This window comes from Dryobates pubescens, chromosome Z, assembly GCF_014839835.1.
Source record: "Dryobates pubescens isolate bDryPub1 chromosome Z, bDryPub1.pri, whole genome shotgun sequence".
NCBI lineage: Eukaryota > Metazoa > Chordata > Aves > Piciformes > Picidae > Dryobates > Dryobates pubescens.
Genome location: NC_071657.1, coordinates 101235195 through 101252715, shown reverse-complemented (window position 1 = coordinate 101252715; position 17521 = coordinate 101235195). Strand labels below are relative to the sequence as shown.

The following is a 17521-nucleotide window of genomic DNA, read 5'->3' as shown; positions in this document are numbered from 1 at the left end:
AATTAAGATGTTCTAAAACTTCCAATACTAACAAACTTCAATTTGGCTGGTTTTGTAAACTTGCTTTTAAATGGCCTTTCAATTGACAGAATTATTATGAATGAACTATTTTCATGCTGCAAAGAGCCTGACATTTTAATAAGATAGTGTAACATTTGAAATTATCTTAATTAAAGGATCTATTAATTCTCTGAGATACTTGTTTGCAAATTATTTTCTTCAGAATTGTTGGTGGATTTGTTTGTAACAAGTAGTGTTGTACTGAACGACTAACTTTTTTTATAGCACAATTGTGTGCACAGAAGAAGAAAGACGGTCAGGTTTAGGGTGCTCAGTGAAGTTTTCTCTCAAATACTACTCCTTGTTAAGGAGTTTTGCCCTCTCAGATGTTAATGAGTAGCGAGATTTCAATCAGAAAATGCCTCTTGATAGATGTTGGACCGTAACGTGCATGAAAGTAGTCGAAATGCAGTGGTCCATGGTTTTCAGAAGTTGGATAACATATTTTTATCACTTCAAAGTACATTAAATTTGTGAGCTGACATCATCATCATCATTAAATTAATTAATTGTATTTAAACCCATAGAGCTTTATTTTTGGTTGTAACTCTTTTGTGCAGGAAGTTACTAATTTACAGTGAAACATCTTCTGCTTGTAGGGTGAAGGAGCTGACAGTTGATCCTAGTGCTGTAGGAGATATCCGTCCCATTATACACCATGCTCCCAGTCAGATTGACGATTTGGAGACACAGTGGGGTGTGGGGAGCTCTCCTCAGAGAGATGATCTCAAACTGCTTTGTGAACAAAATGTGAGTCATTTACAGCATTACATGGACAGAGATGATAAATACAGTGGTAGAATGAACCCAGAGTAATGTTCATTTATAGCCTGTTAGCAAGACCATAAAGTAAATACCGTACGCCTGTGCATTGCTTTATGGTGCGATGCTTATTCCCAAACAAAATCAAACCCAAAAATGTTTCTTGAAGGGTAAGAGCAGAATGTTTTACTTTATTTTGTCTTCATTGCTGATCAGGGATTTTTAATGTCTAAGCAAGGTCTGCTCTAAGCTCTGATGTTCCTTACTGTGCATTTTTTTTCAGCACAGTTTCATATTTTTTTAGATGGTTAGAAATATCTTGGACACTCATCTGTTTTATTGAACACTCTTGTGTTTCTGAGTTATTTTCCCTGAATGCAACACCCATTTCAGGTGAGCTTGCCTTTCTCTGCATTTAGAAGTCTGGCTACCCATCATTCTTGTTTTTAACATTCTGATTTTCATAGGGTGGTACCCCAGTGTACTGTTTGGAGAGAAAGCCACATCACGTTGCCAGCATATCTGCTTGGCTGCTGGAGTAGGGAGCTGAGAGTTATCTTTTAAAGGGCATTTTCCCCTCATTGCTGATTATCAGCTCTAGTCCTAAAATATTCAACAGGGATTAAAACTCAGTTTGCAGAAATGCTGAAAGAAAAACCTTTGCTGTCTGAACTAACTTTTCACAAGGTGCCTTCCCAGACACTTTTTCGTGGTTTCTGTTGTATTCCTTGTATTAGTAACTGGGGTTCTTTTAAGAGCAAGCTAGTAACTTCTGTACTTTGAGGATGACAGTACACTGGAAGAGGCTTCCCTGATAGGTTAAATTGTGGTTTTGACATGTTCTGCCCTATTCATATTTCTTTTTGTATTCTGTAATGAGATGAATCTCATTGAATAGATTTCTTGTAGCCATGGTTCTTTCCAGACTAAGAAGCTTAACTGTTATTTTTAGGAAGAGGAAGTTTCTCCGCAGCTGTTTACTTTCCATGAAGCTGTGTCGCAAATGGTAGAAATGGAAGAGCAAGTAGTAGAAGACCACAGAGCTGTCTTCCAGGTAAAAGATGAAGCTGTACTTTGTTTTATCCTAATCCAGGGGTTCAAATTTTCCCAGTGAAAGTACAAGCTCTTGAAGCTGTAGGATATATCATCTGGTCATCCTGCTGCTGTCAGAGATTGCTATATTTCTTTATTATGCTAAGCCTATTATGGCAGGCTAATCTCTGTCTTCCTGATGAAAGGGAAGCGTATTTCTGTATCACCACACAAATTTAGCAAGATTTTTCTTTTCAACACACATTCCTAAATAGACTGTCCAGCATAAGAAAAGTTGGTTCACTTGGTGCCATGGTTTAGTCAATAAGATGGTGTCGTGTGATAGGTTTGACTCGATGATCTCAAAGGTCTTTTCCAACCTGGCTAATTCTGTTCTATTCTAATCTAAGTTGCTTTTTTCTTTTTACTCTCTTTACTGTTCACTGTATTTTCGTTGTAGTCCTTTTCCAGCATAAATGACTGTATTGCAAGAAGTTTGTTCAGACTGGTCTTGAGATTTTCAATTTCACTGTCTAACCTATGCTATAGTATTCATATGTTAGAGCTGGCAGTTAATGTGAATTAGCACCATTTGTATTTTGTCATCTCCCTTGAAGGTACTGCAGTTCTCCCTCCAAGTATCTCACCTGAGTATCCTTTTGTGACATCTTCTTCTGAGATACTGAGATCCAGAAGAGACACGTCTGTTTCTAACTGCCTGTTTGCTTCCTTTCTACAGATACATAAAGGTTTTCACTTGCTATTAGGTATGGTCTTTGGAAGGAATACTGCCCATGCAGCATAATGCTGGTCAGAGCGATGAAGCTTTTTACGGTTACAAAAGAAATTACAGTAATCAGTATGAATTACTGCTTTTCAGAAGTAAATGTGAACTGCTGCTGTTCATAGCCTTAGAGTTTTCAGGCAAGCTGTCTGTTTGGCATGTGTGCTGCAAGAGAACAGCAGAGTATTAAACCTGCAGGGAATACACACATCTGCTCTGTTTAGGTATCTGGCTTATTGGAACACTGATGTATGTTCGTAATACGATAGGCTGCTAAATAACACATTTTGCCAGCAGATGTAAAGATTTAGTTATTGGGAACCATCAGCCCTGAAGTAAAACATGGAGGAGTGTGAAAGTTATAGCATAGCTGTGTCCTAATACCTGTGACTTCTGGAGAGACAAGCTGTATTAGTTTAAGGTGTTACTGTCCCTGTGTGTCCATCTGGCCTTCTGCTGGAGATTACTGCTCTTCTCAGCAGTCACTGGATGGAAATATCTCTGAGCCTCCACTCCCTTCATTTGCAGCATGGTAGTTAGGGGCTTGTTAGCTTATGCTGTGGGTGGAGGTGGACTGCACCAATACAAAATTGGCAGCTGTACCAGGCAGAAGTTGTCTTCCGTCAGTTTTCTTTCAGAAGATGTCTAAATGTTGAAAGTAGATCAATGGAATGAATCATGCTCTAGACAGAATTATCTTGGCTCCATGACTGGTGGTGATGGTATGGTTATAGTCAGTGGCTGCTAGCCCATACTTACATTTGAAGCCTGACTTCAAAGTTTGATACCTATCTAAGAGAACTGTGACAGAGTTCAATGAATTTCTTTGCTTTACAACCACCTAATGTTCTGAGCTTGAAGAGAACTGAAGTAGCTGGGGTTTACCTGCTGCTGGTATGACCACTGGAATTAAGAAACCATGCAGAAAATACACAGGTTTGCTGAATTAGGAAAAAAAGGCTTCATTTTAGGATTGAAATCTCTTATATGGAGATGACTAGACAGTACGAGTGTGGTCATCTTAAGAAAAGGTCTGATTCAGCTCTATCTTGAAACTTGTCTTGAAACTTTGGTAATGTATTTATTTATAGGGTTTTTTACTTTCTGTCTAGGAATCTATTAGATGGCTGGAAGATGAAAAATCTCTTCTTGAGATGACGGAAGAAGTGGACTATGATGTGGACTCCTATGCTACCCAACTTGAAGCAATTCTAGATCAAAAAATTGATATTCTGACTGAACTTAGAGGTAGATTGCTTTTAATCACTTTGGAGTGTTTTCATATGCTATGGTGACTTGCAGTAATAGTGAGGAGGAAAAAAGAGTGGTTATGTTTTAGGTGTTTTTTTGCCTTTTGCTGCTTTGCAATATCCTGTTTAAGGAAGAGCTATTGTGCTGCCTAGAAATTAGTTCTTATCTGTTCTCAGGTCATCCTAGTTCAATGGAAAAATCTTCACTTCCAGGAAACATAAACTCAATCCTGCAATTTTCCTGTGTTCCAAAACAAGAAAGGAAGGAAAAAGAATATCCAAACAAACTGTGGAAAACTAAAAGAGAAGATAATGCCATGAGCAAAAAGTAGCAGGAATTCCCAGTTCTTTCTCTATCACATTCTGTAGAGTAGCAGGGAGCGTGTTGTGAGTTTTAAGTCTGCTTAAGAGCAGCATCAAGTTCTGAGTAACTTTGTTGTGAGCTTACTTTTTTTCTTTCAGGAGGCTTTCTGTCTGAATTTTATCATCCTCTCTTGTTGAAACTGCAGATTATTCTTAGTGCCCAAAACTGACTCTTCCACTTGTCTTCCAAAATCAGATTAATTTTTCTTTTTGCCTTCTGTGACTATTTGGACTCCAAGAGAGATGCTGTACTTCTTAAAATTCAAGAGTGGGCTTGGGGATTCAACAGTGTGGGTGGGATTTTTTTGTGTGTTAGGAAACACCCTGTAAGATAAAATCTTACTTTTTGCTCAATCTGAATATGAGCTGTAGGTTAGAATACATAAAACAAATCAGATGTGACCTGTCTGAAACATGCATTGGCACCAGTGTACTTCAGCAAAAATTTGGAGGTACATGCCTTTGGTTTTTTATGAATGATAGCTCCCTCTTCAGAAGACAACATTTTGAGACACCATTAGTGAAAAAAACACAGTTTAAGTGTCTTCCTGACCTTGGAAAACTTACTATATACTGCTTTGGAAAGAATGTACAGGAGGTAAAGGTTATGTAAGAGATCCTTGCCTCTTTACAGGTAGTGTGATACATGTATACCTTTACAGGAAGGAAGAACTGTTAAGCCAAAAATCATTCCTCCAAGAATCTTCGGTGCTCTGATCATGGCACAGAATGCTTGTTGGATGTTTTAACTTTTATTCCTGTTGCTCTGGAAGTGACATCATTATGCCGTCGTTTTTGTTCCCTTCCCCTCATTCTTGTTATGGGCATGTTACTGGGCAATGGAGTGGGACAGAAAAAGAAATATGACAGGATGTTAGACTTCTTTTCTCAGGTTTCTTCCATTCTTGTAATACTTAATGTCTGTTTATATTGGATGACTTAACACAATGTAATTACAAATGCTTTTCCACATTGATAGAAAAAGGGGAAAATAGAAATATACTCTGCTGGGTTTTAGAATGTACAGAGGTGACTGACTATAAGCAATTTTGTATACCTCTAATGATAGTTTGGAAGGTGCTGGGAAGGAAAAGGACATGTGTGGTGTTTATCTTTCTGTGCTAAGGTAGAGGCAGAATTTAAGTCTGAACAGGTTATGTGCTGGGAATGCAGCTGTGGAAGCTGGTCCCTGTAAGAAGGGACTAAAGTTGCTAAGCAGCTTGCTTGTGTATCAAGTATTGGATTAAGTTTGTGTCAGTCCTCTGCAGTTTGTAGCATCATCTGTTTTTGTGAAGGAATGTTCTTTGTTGCGCATTAGGGCCAGGATGTAGAGCATTAGGACTTAGTTTCAAGATCTGTGTTGAACACAGGCACATCAAGACTCATTTTCTCTTTTTCATTAAAGATAAAGTGAAATCTTTCCGGACAGCTCTACAAGAGGAGGAACAGGCCAGTAAACAGATCAACCCAAAAAGACCACGTGCCCTTTGAAATGGGCCTTTGCTGCTCAAGGAATCCACAATCCTGTACTGTTGTAGCACACATTTGTTACAAAATCAAGTGGCCGTAAGAACTCAAGTACTTGAAAGTGTAAAAACGTTAGAAACGTCTGTGGAAATGTCCTGTTTCTTATTCACCCGAGTGATGACATTTTCAGTTTTATGTGAAATGCTCCTTATGTCTACAAAATGCTTCTAGACCAGACAGCACAACCATGCAGGGTTCAGATCTATGAAGCACTTTGTTTAAAATATTTCATTTATTCAAATTGTGAACTTTATGTTGGGAAATATTTGCCATATTTATAATAACAAAGCAAAACTGTGGCCATTACAAAGTCACGGTATTTCCTTTTGACTGTGTTCGATTTTATTACAAAGACCAGCTGTGCAGTTTTGTGTTTGCCTGCATGCACCTCACTAGTGGTTGTACATAGCTTCTCTTCTACAGACAGCTGTGCTTACCTTTTCCCATTTGGTGCCTTGATGAAGGCTACTTAACCCTAAGCATCCTTTTTCTGAAGCACAGCCTTAATAATCAACATTCCTTATTTGTCAATATGAATTACTTTTAATGTGTGTACATTTTTAACGTGTTTCGAGGCTCTTTTTGTGTGGCTAGTTTCATTTCACAGTATGTGCCATATCATTTGAACAGGAAACGCAGGAGCTGTTAGAATGGACAAACAGCTGGACATTCTGTCCTCCTTGTAAAAATCTGGAACCTAGATTTGACCATAAAGAATGGTTTATACAATTCTAACATTTAATAATTAAAAAAGAAAAAAAAAAACAACTAAGAACAACAAAACAAAACCAAAACAACAGGAAAAAAAAAAAAAGAAAAAAAATTAGTTGATGTATAATAAAGGGTAATGTTTAAGTACCGAGGAGAGTTGTGTCTTAGGATAATACAGATACACAGTATGTGGTATGGTGTGGTAACGCTGTCAGAGTAAAGGTACGATCCAACCTCTGCCTATGGTTAGGATAACTGTCGAAGTTCAGGGATCCAGCTAAATGCTTACATATTAGCCTTTCACATACTGTTAAAATTTGGCTTTTGATGCATGACAAACTTACATGTACATTAACTGTAGTTTGCAGGTAGTTTGAGTAGCTCTTTTGCTTTAAAAAATAATAGCTATTACCTAATTTTCTCTTTGTACAGTGCCAGCAAATGAATAAATGGGGATCATTTTGAGGATTTTGCACAATACCTCTTACGTAGCACTAATAGAAATCCCATCAGTACGTGAAGTCTTACAAATGGTGCCACCTGTGTCAACACTTTTTTTAGGTGGTGGCACTCAAGTTATTTTTGCAAGTCAGTATCCAGAAAAGACTGACATTTCATGTAAGAACTTTACGTCAAATGAAGAACTGTAGACCTCTCTAGGAGTTCTCCCTGTTTCCAGGAGTTCCTATCTGCAGGCTTTCCCTTGAACTCTTTAAAATAAAACCACTTTTGGGATACAAACCTGTGTAAGGGAAATAAAGGGGAAAGCAATGAAAAGAGAGTTAAATGAGCCAGGAATTCTTGTAGTGTTCAATGTTTGTATCTCCCATAGGAAGGTAGGCTATGGGAAGCTCTTTGTTGCATCATGGTTGAAAATGAAAAAAAATCCTTCTGTGTGTAAACATGAAATCTGAAACAATGTAGATTTTACATAATGTGTTTAATAAATTAAGCTGTTAAATAAACTACAGCTGAGACTTTACTTCTCTTAAAGTTGTGTTGTGCTTTGGGAAAGGTTTCTACAAACCTATGGGAAGGGTTTCACTTTGTAAGCACATTACGCTTTTAAAATCCCCTCTGATTTCAGAGTTAGCTCTAGAATAAATACCCATTCTTCTGTACAAAGTTGTATAGAAGTTCTCCAGAGCACTGTCCTGAACTGAGTTTTGCAGCAGGTCTCACATATCTTGCTGAACTTTCAAGGACAGTGTCCATCACAGTTCAAAGGGAAAACCCAACATGACAAGGCAGCAGCTTTTGTTGGTAGGTGCTATTACATGTTGTATAGTACCAGGTGGTTTTTTTGAGGCTGCTCTCGAGAAGGCTTACTTTCTAAAAAGGCTGTGAAGATCAAGACATCCTACATGAGACAGAGTGGCTTCCCTACTGTTCTCCATGCATGCCAAGGGCCACAACCTACCTGTGGTTTACAGGGAGCACCAAAAAGGACAGTAAAGACAGGCACCTAGATTTCTGCAGCTTTTTACTAAGCCTTCTAAATGACTCATGTCAGGTGGCATATACAAGTGGAGATTGCTGCAGGGAAATGGTGAAGAAGCAACCTTTGTGGCAGAGCCTGCTGTAAAAGTCAGACCTAGATACTGAAGCAATAAAAATCAAGATAAACTGATAAGGCTGGTTACAGCACTTGAATTCCTGCAGTCTGTTTTTGTGATGCGCTGCAATTACTTCCACAACACTCAGGCAAGCTTGATTCCTGTCCTGTAAAATGAAAGCATTTAAGAAGTGTGACACAACCCTAGCTCTTGTTCCTTCTGAATTAGTCTGACCACACTGCTGTGGCTACTTACTTGACTCTTAAGTATTGGTTCTGTATGTAGTGGAGCAGCACTACAAAGACAATCTCTTAGGATGCACGCAAATTTAATTCCATATTTCTGTACATGCTTCTAAATCAATGGCTTTTAAATAATTGATATTGGATGTGTATAAAATGAAGTTGTATCCTAGATTTTTGCCTCTTTGTGTCTTCTCCACTTACTGTGATCTTACAGAGACAGGCTATGCATGAAAAAAAAAAGAGCATGACATTACACAGAAGCGATGCTTTCACCACTGCATGATGCTGCAAACTTAACAGTTACTGTTTTCCTGAATCTCAAGACAGATCAAAGTGGATTTTAATTTCAAAAGCTGCTATGCAGAGTTAATGCAAACCTCCTTGGGAAAACTCTGCCTTGTCCTTAGTAAGAAACATATCTAATCCAAACAATATTAAGACACTTGAGTAAGTCAGGATATACGTGCATGCATTGCTCTAAGGCTCACTTTGAGCTATGCTAAAGCTCCTCGCCTTGAAGGGTGAAGTAATTTTCTTACAGAAACAGCTGCTTACATTAACAATTGACAAAAAATCTTGCTGTGCATTCTTTTGAGCACTGGCCCTTTGGTAGTTGTCTGCTGGTTTCTACACTGGTCTGATAGCAATAAGGAGGGAGTAACAACAGATGAGACTGGTAGTTTCAGGTACCTTGGTAGTGGTTTTGTAATGACAGCAAACCCACAATACAAATGTTCTTCAAAAAAAAGCTGCTGGGATTTCTGCAAGAGAAGCAGATTACTGAGGGATTAGGAATGCGAGTAGCTATCAGAGGACAAATGGAAGAGGCAGGCACTTCAGATTAACAGAAGGTGTTTAAAGACACTATAAAAGAAATTAAAAAAATCCCCAATACATGGAATTACTACAGCTCTGGTTTTGCTGCCCAGACCATGTTGAGTGTTGTGCAAGAATATACTGAGGTGAAGTCTGCAATCAGAGGATACAAATTATGACTGCATCAATCCATGTTATTTGATATACTGTCATGTGGAAGTCCAGCATTCTCGTCCATCATGACAGAATTTATCACTTGTGAAATACAGAGCAGCAGCTTCTTCCCGGTATGTAAGGTTTCGGTGCTGCCTTCAGGTCATTGCCTTTGCGAGAAGAGCTTGTCCCACTGCAGCCACTTAGGTAACACTTTGGGTGACATAATACACCTTGCATTCTTCTAGTAGAATCTAGGAGAAATGGATGCCTTCTGAATTGAAGCCGTGCAGCAGTCTGAGGGAGAGAAACATTGGTTACAATTTCTACAGAATTATACTTCAGCTTCAGGCATTCTGAGACCTGCTAGCTGGCAAAGAGCATACAAAACCAGCATGAAAATAGCCATCACTGTTCAACTACCATGAAGAAGTTACACATCTTACAACTTCTGTTTTAAGATTTGCTGTTTTAGAGGTGCAGTTGTATTTGCAATGAGGTTAGTTATATTGCATCCTCCCAGATTTATTATCTTTCTTTCAAGAGTGGCAGCTGAGAAATAGCTAGGAATTTTTAATTTAAATTAGGAAAGGATTGATGTTGCCACTTAAATTAACTGACCAGAAGAGTGAGCAGAGTATAGCAGTTAATTACTCAAATTTCCAAATTATGCTAAAGATCACAGCCTAATCCGCAAGACAGGGAAGGGTTGTGTAGGTCTCCAGGGAAATTGCAACCATCATTTGCATTATTAGACCTATTTTTAGAGACATAGAAAGGTGCAGTACACAAACACCGGGAATGGGGATCTTCAGCCAGTTGCTTCTCAATAGTGTAAGCAGCAATTAAAACATGTAAGAGTTTTAAGTGTTTGTTCATGTTCAGGACTGGAAGCAAAGAGTGTTTGGTGCTGAGAGGGAAATGGTACTATTCCTATGCAACCCAATACCAACCTGTGCTACATAGGTACAGATGCAGATAGAATTTGAAGTGGATGATAACAAATGCATGAAGAGGGGAAAAAATACCTAATGAAATCATCTATATCCATTGAGCGGGCTCGTTTTTCAGAGTAACCTGTATTTTTTAGGACTGTCTGTATCTTCTCTGCAATTTTGAAGTTTTCTGGTATTTCCTGTCAATGGAAAATAGAATGCAAGTTTATTTTTTATTCCAAGCATTGGAAAAAACTTCATTTAAATAACTATTATTTCCCTGCCTTTAGAAGAGTTCTTGTCTTAAGTGACAGAATTAAGTTTGTGGTTTTTTTTCTGTATGGATTACTGTATTCTGTTCTTTCATCTGAATGTTTATACCTCGGCTCATTCACTGTAAATTAATCACAACAGCATTGCTAAGCAGAAAACAATGTTTATTAAATCAATGGAAGTCCGTGAGTCATGTACACCCAATACACTACTTACATACTTAGCTTTCAGCTTTTTCACTGCAATTTACTGACCCTTTCAGATTTTTTAGAATGGAGTTTCTCCCTTTCTCAAATTCTCATGTAAAAACTTCTCCATGTTAAGCTTTTCAATGCCAGTATCTTACTCACAGAAGTCAGTACGTAGGCCACAGTACACAGAATTTATTATATTAAAAACTTACTGTATTATGTAAGGAACAATGAATTCGGTAATTATGATCCAGCAACTGCTCTACAGCACTTGACCTGAAAGAAATAAACATTCAGAAGGAAACCTGAGCTGTAAGTTTTGGTTTCTTTTCTTGCAGGGTTGCTACTCTTTGATATAAACAAGTGCAACAACTATGCAGAGATGCTGTTTTTAAATGGCTGCCTAGTTTTCTTCCTTCTCAAGCCTGTGACCTCAGTGTAAATCCTCCATCATTGCTTATCAGTGCTGGCACACGTAGCACTGCTATGCATTTGCACAAAACAAATGGTTTAACTGGACAGGCTGTCAAACTTTGAAAAGAATTCCTTAATAGATGGCTACTTACTTAAATGCTGCAGAAAGTGTCTTGTTTTTCCTAACAAAGGCTATCCTTACCAGGCCATCCCACTCCTGGAAAGAAAAATGTCAGCATTTACTGAAAGGAACATACAGCTGCCACAAGCAGTGATAGTCACTACTGACAATTTCACAACTACACTGAACAAAAATCTTTCAGGAAAATATTTTTCCAAACAATAAAAATTCAGTCCTGTCTTGGACAAAGCAATACAAATGAAGGAGAAATACTTTACCCACAAGACCCTTGGTATTGTTTTTTGTGTTTTGTGCCTAGGCATTACTGGCCTGATCTTGCTGAGAAGTCAAGATGCTGGAAGAAAATCCAGCCAGCACTGGGCAAGGCTGAAATAGTCTTGAAAACCAAAGCATTTAAAAAGTTACCATTAAGAATACAGTCCTGTCTTCTGAGATTATACGCAATCATTTGAGGACAACTTATCACAGACACTCCTCTGATCATAATGAAAAAAGTCATCAGGCACAAGGGTCTCTGGGAGGTACAAACCACAATGAAAGGTCGCTATTACTAGCAACTCTCCAACTGACATGGAGATGGTAGCTCAGTCACCTCAGAAGTGCTGTAAACAAAGCTGCACTTGAATTTCTGGCGACACATTCAGGGAACATCCTAATGCAAGTCTGACCAGTACAGGAGTTTTGGAATGACGTAAATGTGAATGAATAGCTGGTGTTCAGTAGTAGGCACAGTACACAATGCTCACCTGGAAGTTGATAGGTGGTGGTGGGTTCTTTGGCTCTATTCTGACAACACTGGATTCAACCTTGGGAGGAGGCCTGAAGTTGTTCTTTCCAACCTGTTATTCAGGAGAAGTCAGACAGCTACACAAGTAAGAAAATCCTCACATTCCTAGAAACATTAGTGTATTAGAGAACTCAGAATGATGTGCCAAGTGCTGGGTGCTGCACTTTGGCCACAACAACCCACACAGCGCTACAGGCTGGGGTTGGAGTGGCTGGAGAGCAGCCAGACAGAAAGGGACCTGGGAGTACTGACTGACACACGGCTGAACATGAGCTAGCAGTGTGCCCAGGTGGCCAAGAAGGCCATTGGCATCCAGGCCTGCATCAGGAATAGTGTGGCCAGCAGGAGCAGGGAGGTCATTCTGCCCCTGTACTCAGCACTGGATAGGCCACACCTTGAGTCCTGTGTCCAGTTCTGGGCCCCTCAATATAAGGACATTGAGACACTTGAACATATCCAGAGAAGAGCAATGAGGCTGGGGAGAGGCCTCGAGCACAAGCCCTGCAAGGAGAGGCTGAGGGAGCTGGGATTGTTTAGCCTGAAGAGGAGGAGGCTCAGGGGAGACCTTCTTGGTGTCTACAACTACCTGAAGGGAAGCTGTAGCCAGGAGGGGGTTGGTCTCTTCTCCCAGGCAATCAGCACCAGAACAAGAGGACACAGTCTCAAGCTGCACCAGGGGAAGTTTAGGCTCAAGGTGAGGAGAAAGTTCTTCACAGAGAGAGTTGTTAGCCATTGGAATGGGCAGCCCAGGGAGGTGGTGGAGTCACCATCACTGGAGGTGTTCAAGAGGGGACTGGACGTGGCACTTAGTGCCATGGTTTAGTAGTCATGAGGTGTTGGGTGACAGGTTGGACTTGAGGATCTTTGAGGTCTTTTCCAACCTTACTGATTCTGTGATTCTATGTACCTTCATCAGATGGTCCACTCGCGCTAGTAACTGGGTGTTAATAGAAAGTCTGCAGTAGAGTTTAGTTCCTGGTTTTGCAACCAAACGAAGTGCAAATTCCCTTTGAAACATAAGTATTGCACACCTGAGAACAACAGAAGTGAGATAATGAATTCACAGTGATCAACCTTTACATCAAAAGCCATCTAAAACACCTGGAAAACACAAGGTCTCAGCACTCAGAAGCAATAGAAGTTTGTCATAAACCAACTCTGCCTTAATTAGTTCAGTCTGTTACAAAAAGTAAAACAACAAAACTTGGTAGAAGCATCCAAATGTCCCTAAACCCACAACAGAATTTGATTCATGTTAAAGACGTACGGGTCAGCATCAGACAGACAGAGGCAGGTCTCAGAGTTCTGTGCCTGGCTGTAACACATCATTTCAAACAACTGTGATGAGCCCTTCGAACACCCACTCTCCAGCTCAAACAAATGACCAGCAATGTCACTAACATTGCTGACTCAGGGAGAGAAATCACAAACTGTTGACACACATTGAAGTAACTGGGCAGTCACATTTTCACACCAGAAGTTAATTGTCTAATCCTACCCTTTCCATTCTTCCTTTCTTAAGTAGGAAGGCACTTGAAATGCTACTATGCTTTCCTTATCCCTAATGTAACAGTGTAGTACTCGTACAAAGAGGTGCGTTTCTTGTTCTTATCAGCTGGACACTCACTGATACCACAACCAAATTTTTCCTTCATACTTAGTACAATGATGTAAATTAATTTCCGGACACTAGGAGGTTTCATGTTACAGACACATACACACACAAAAGTGCATCTCTGATGTACCAATGATAAGAAGTAGAAAAAAACATAAAAAATTTGGGAATATTTTTAAAAGTATTTTTTCCTATGAGTTAATACAGAGTTCTGTTCTTCCACATACCTGAAAAAAGGTCTATGAAGCAACAACTTGAAAACAAAAGGTGAAGAAATCTGAGGAAAAGAGTAATAGCATTAGTATAATCTCTGGGAAATGAGAATTCAAAGGGTTTTATCAAGTTGCTTAGTCTATACCTGGTAAGGCAAGTTAGCCACACATGCATCAAAGAACGGCAAGTCTGTTTTCAAGATATCGCCAATCTTGATTTCGAGCTTGTTTGCCAGACACCTGGGGGAAATACAGTGTGGTTACCCTCAGAGAACTGTTGCCAAAGTCGTTGCCAAAGCCCTTCCACCACTCTCGGCGCCAGTTATTTCCACAGTTGATACTTACGTGCCCTGGACTCTCTTCTGAAGCTCACCAACAAGTCGAGGGTCAATTTCACAAGCAATAACCTGAAAACAAAGCACGTATTTGCTACTTTGTGCAATTCCGCCCAACTGGGATTACAAGTTCAAGTGTAGAAAAACCCAAACTATCTAGTGTTGCAGGGTTAAGTAATTCTTTAAAATTCCTCATGAGGCTATGAGCCTTCCTGCCTCTTCAAAAACAAGCAAGCTATACCACACAAACAGGTAAAAACACTATAGTCTGATAAAATCATACCCAAGATTGACACGAACAGCTTAAAAAACATTGAAATTAAGCAAGTGTTAGGTAATTCTACTTATCTGAACCAAGCAGACGGAAGATCCCTCTGTTTGCTGTAGTCCAAACAATGTGGGAGCAGGGGCGTACACAACGTGTGTGCGGGGGAAATTCTCACTTACTTTTTTTACTTTCTCTAACATCTTTACTGTCAGGTTACCAGTTCCTGGGCCCACTTCCAGAATGACATCTGTACGTCGCAGGGCAGCCTAAGAACATATGGCATTTCAGTTATTTTTTACAACTCACTTCAAGAAACCATTTAATTTCAAAACAAAAGCTACATGCAGCTCAATAACAAGCTACAAACAGCTAGTAGGAAGGATGTAGAAAGTCATCAGAAGGGAATAGCGAAAGTAAGAATGTCTTAATTTATGAAAGATCTTTAGCGAAGTATAGGAAAATACACAAGCTGCCACACTTTAAACCAAAGTAATGCATTAACTGCAGTAAAGAAGGAAGATCCCTCCACAACCACAAAACGGCCAGAGTCACGGAAGAGGACGGTGCGTTTGGACACGCCTTCCCGGGGAACTGTCGGCCAGCTCTGCCCGGCGCAGCATGCCGTGTAGGGCCAGAGCGCCCCGCACACGGCCCCTGAGCAGCGCCCGGTCAGCCGCCGCCTCCCGCCGCCTGCCCATCGGCGATCCCCGTTTCACTTCCAGCTACCTTCTCGATGATGCTGTTGACGACGAGGGGATTCTTCAGGATGTGTTGGCCGGCCCCTTTGTTGAAGAGGATGCCTAAGGCAGAGAGCAGCGTTACTCTCGGTTCAAGCACACCCCGCGATAAACGTGAAGACAAAACTCTTCCTTTTTTTCCTATGCCGCTGGCATTCCCAGAATCATGGAATCACAGAACGGTCTGGGCTGGAGGGGACCTTAAGGATTAACTAGTTCCAACCCCCCCTACAATGGGCAAAGGCACCTCCTACTAGGCCTGTAGAGATGCTGCTTATGTGTGTTGAAACTTCCAGGCAGCTGGAATCGTAAACCCCTCTCACTTCTCCCAACTCAAGCCGCGCATACCACCAGAAACTGCCTTCCCCAGGGCCTCCAGCGAGGCCGCTCCCGGGATGGAGGCACCCCCAAAACACGGCCAAGAGCAGGCCGGGCCGGGCCTGCCAGGCCTCCGCGCTCGGAGGCGTCGCGCGGCCCCACTCACCGGTAGCGCGGACCTCCCGGCTTTCCTTCCGCGGCCGTTTCCCGGCCCGCACCTTGGGCATGGCAGCGCCTGGCGGCACTAAGGGCCCCTCTCCCAGAGCACGTGTAGCGTGCAACGGCAGCTCCCGAGCGGCGCCGGGGCCAGAGCAGCGCGACGCGCTGCACAGTGCCCCCTGGCGGGCTGGCGGTGTAGCCGCGCCGCGCTCGCGTGGCGGCGGGCTGCTTCCGGCAGAGCTGCTGCTCTGAGTCACGAAGTGCGTTCTCCCCTCGAAAAGTACAACCTTCTCTGCCCGGAAAGAACTGCCGCAGAGACACTCAGCTGCAGGGCTGCCGGCACAGCACATGGCATCAGATGCCCCTCACTGCACGCTGTGGTGCAGTGTGGTCGGAAGGGTTTCACAGATTCACAGCATCAGGTTGGAAGTGACTCTCAAAGGTCATCTTGTCCAACGCCCCTGAAGTAAGCAAGGACATCTCCAATTAGATGAGGCTGCCCAGTGCAACATCAAGTCTGATCTTAAATGTCTCTAGGGATAAGGCCTCAACCACATCCCTGGGCAACCTGTGTTTCAGTATTCTAACATTCATTGTAAAGAACAACTTTCTTAGGTCCAGGCTACATCTCGCCTGCTCCAGTTTCAAACCACTGCCCCTCAACCTATCAGTAGTCCTTGCCCAGCCTTCCTGTCAGTCCCCTTCAGATATCGAAACATAATTACAAGGTCACCCCAGAGCCCCCCTCTTCTCCAGGCTGAACAGCCCCAACTCTCTAAGGCTGTCTTTATAGAAGAGGTGCTCCACCCCTCTGATCATCTTCGTCACCTCCTCTGGACCCACAGGTCCATATACCTCTTCTGTTGTGTGCCCCATAGCTGGACACAGTACTCCAGGTGAGGTCTCCCCAGAGCAGAGTGGCAGAATCACCTCTGTTGACCTGCTGCCCACACTTCCTTTGATGCAGCCCAGAACGTGACTGGCCTTGCAAGTGTGCATTGTTGGCTCATGTCCAGTTTCCCCTTTACTCTGCTCTTGTAAGGCCCCACCTCAAATGCTGCATCCAGTTCTAGTGTCCCTATCATAAGAAGGACACCGAGCTGTTAGAGCGAGTCCGGAGGAGGGCCACAAAGAGGATCCAAGGGCTGAAGCACATCTGCCATGAGAACAGGCTGAAGGAGCAGGGGTTGTTCAGACTAGAGAAGGGAACACACACACGCACCTTAGGGCTTCCTTCCAATACCTGAAGGGATCCTACAGCAAGACTGGGGAGGGACTTTTCATAAAGGGTCTCTAACAATTGGACAAGGGGGAATGGTTTTAAGATGAGGGAGAATAGGTTTAGACTGGATCTTAGGAAGAAATTCTTCAATATGAGGGTGGTGAGACTCTGGTATAGGTTGTCCAGGAAGGTTGCGGATGCTTCCTCCCTGGGGGTGTTCAAGGATAGGCTGGATGAAGCTTTGTGCAGTTAGTTAGGCGGTGTCCCTGTCCATAGTGGGGAGGTTGGAGCAGATGAGCTCCAAGGTTCCTTCCAACCTAAGCCATTCTATGACTGTGATTTTCATCCACCTGTACCCCCAAGTTCTTTTCTGCAGGGCTGCTCTCAATTTCATTATCCCCAAAGCCTGCATTGATAATAAGGATTGCCCCAACCTAGGTGCAGGACCTTGCCCTTTGCCATATTGAACCTCATGAGATTGTCCTCAGCCCACCCCTCCAGCCTGTCCAGGTGCCTCTGGTTCCAGGCAGAACATCAAAATGTGGGACGATTAGAAACACACAAACAGGGTCATTTTGGTTGAAAGAGACCTTTAAGATCAAGTCCAGCTATTAACCTAGCAGTGTCAGGTCACCACTAAACCATATCCCTCGG

At 41.8% G+C, this 17521-nt stretch overlaps 2 protein-coding genes across 5 annotated transcripts in view; one reads left to right on the top strand and one right to left on the bottom strand.

Annotated features, from left to right (window-relative positions):
* KIF2A (kinesin family member 2A) overlaps window positions 1-6485 on the top strand; it is a 75010-nt gene extending 68525 nt beyond the window's left edge. For all 4 annotated transcript variants that reach the window (XM_054177972.1, XM_054177970.1, XM_054177971.1 and 1 more), the window contains 4 exons: window positions 660-810; window positions 1775-1876; window positions 3751-3886; window positions 5657-6485. In XM_054177972.1, coding sequence (XP_054033947.1) covers window positions 660-810; window positions 1775-1876; window positions 3751-3886; window positions 5657-5742 — 475 coding nt within the window. In that variant the 3' untranslated portion in view covers window positions 5743-6485. The remainder of the gene's footprint in view (window positions 1-659; window positions 811-1774; window positions 1877-3750; window positions 3887-5656) is intronic.
* A 2930-nt stretch (window positions 6486-9415) lies between these two features.
* DIMT1 (DIM1 rRNA methyltransferase and ribosome maturation factor) lies at window positions 9416-15729 on the bottom strand. The gene is made up of 12 exons (XM_054178180.1): window positions 15653-15729; window positions 15158-15231; window positions 14611-14697; window positions 14174-14235; window positions 13975-14068; window positions 13844-13893; window positions 12909-13032; window positions 11961-12053; window positions 11225-11289; window positions 10871-10934; window positions 10288-10394; window positions 9416-9556 (listed from the first exon to the last, which is right to left on the bottom strand). Exons 1-12 carry the CDS (start codon window positions 15711-15713, stop codon window positions 9514-9516), a joined length of 924 nt encoding a protein of 307 aa, XP_054034155.1. The 5' UTR covers window positions 15714-15729; the 3' UTR covers window positions 9416-9513.
* Window positions 15730-17521: the final 1792 nt, after the last annotated feature.

What these genes read in the sequence shown, in the direction of transcription:
- DIMT1 (XM_054178180.1), bottom strand. Translation starts at nt 15,713, where the DNA reads ATGCCCAAGGTGCGGGCCGGGAAACGGCCGCGGAAGGAAAGCCGGGAG. An exon ending in TGGCTAACTTGCCTTACCAG is followed by an intron (nt 13,894 to 13,974) that starts GTATAGACTAAG and finishes TCTTTTCCTCAG; the next exon opens with ATTTCTTCACCTTTTGTTTT. An exon ending in ATTGTTCCTTACATAATACA is followed by an intron (nt 10,395 to 10,870) that starts GTAAGTTTTTAA and finishes TTCCATTGACAG; the next exon opens with GAAATACCAGAAAACTTCAA.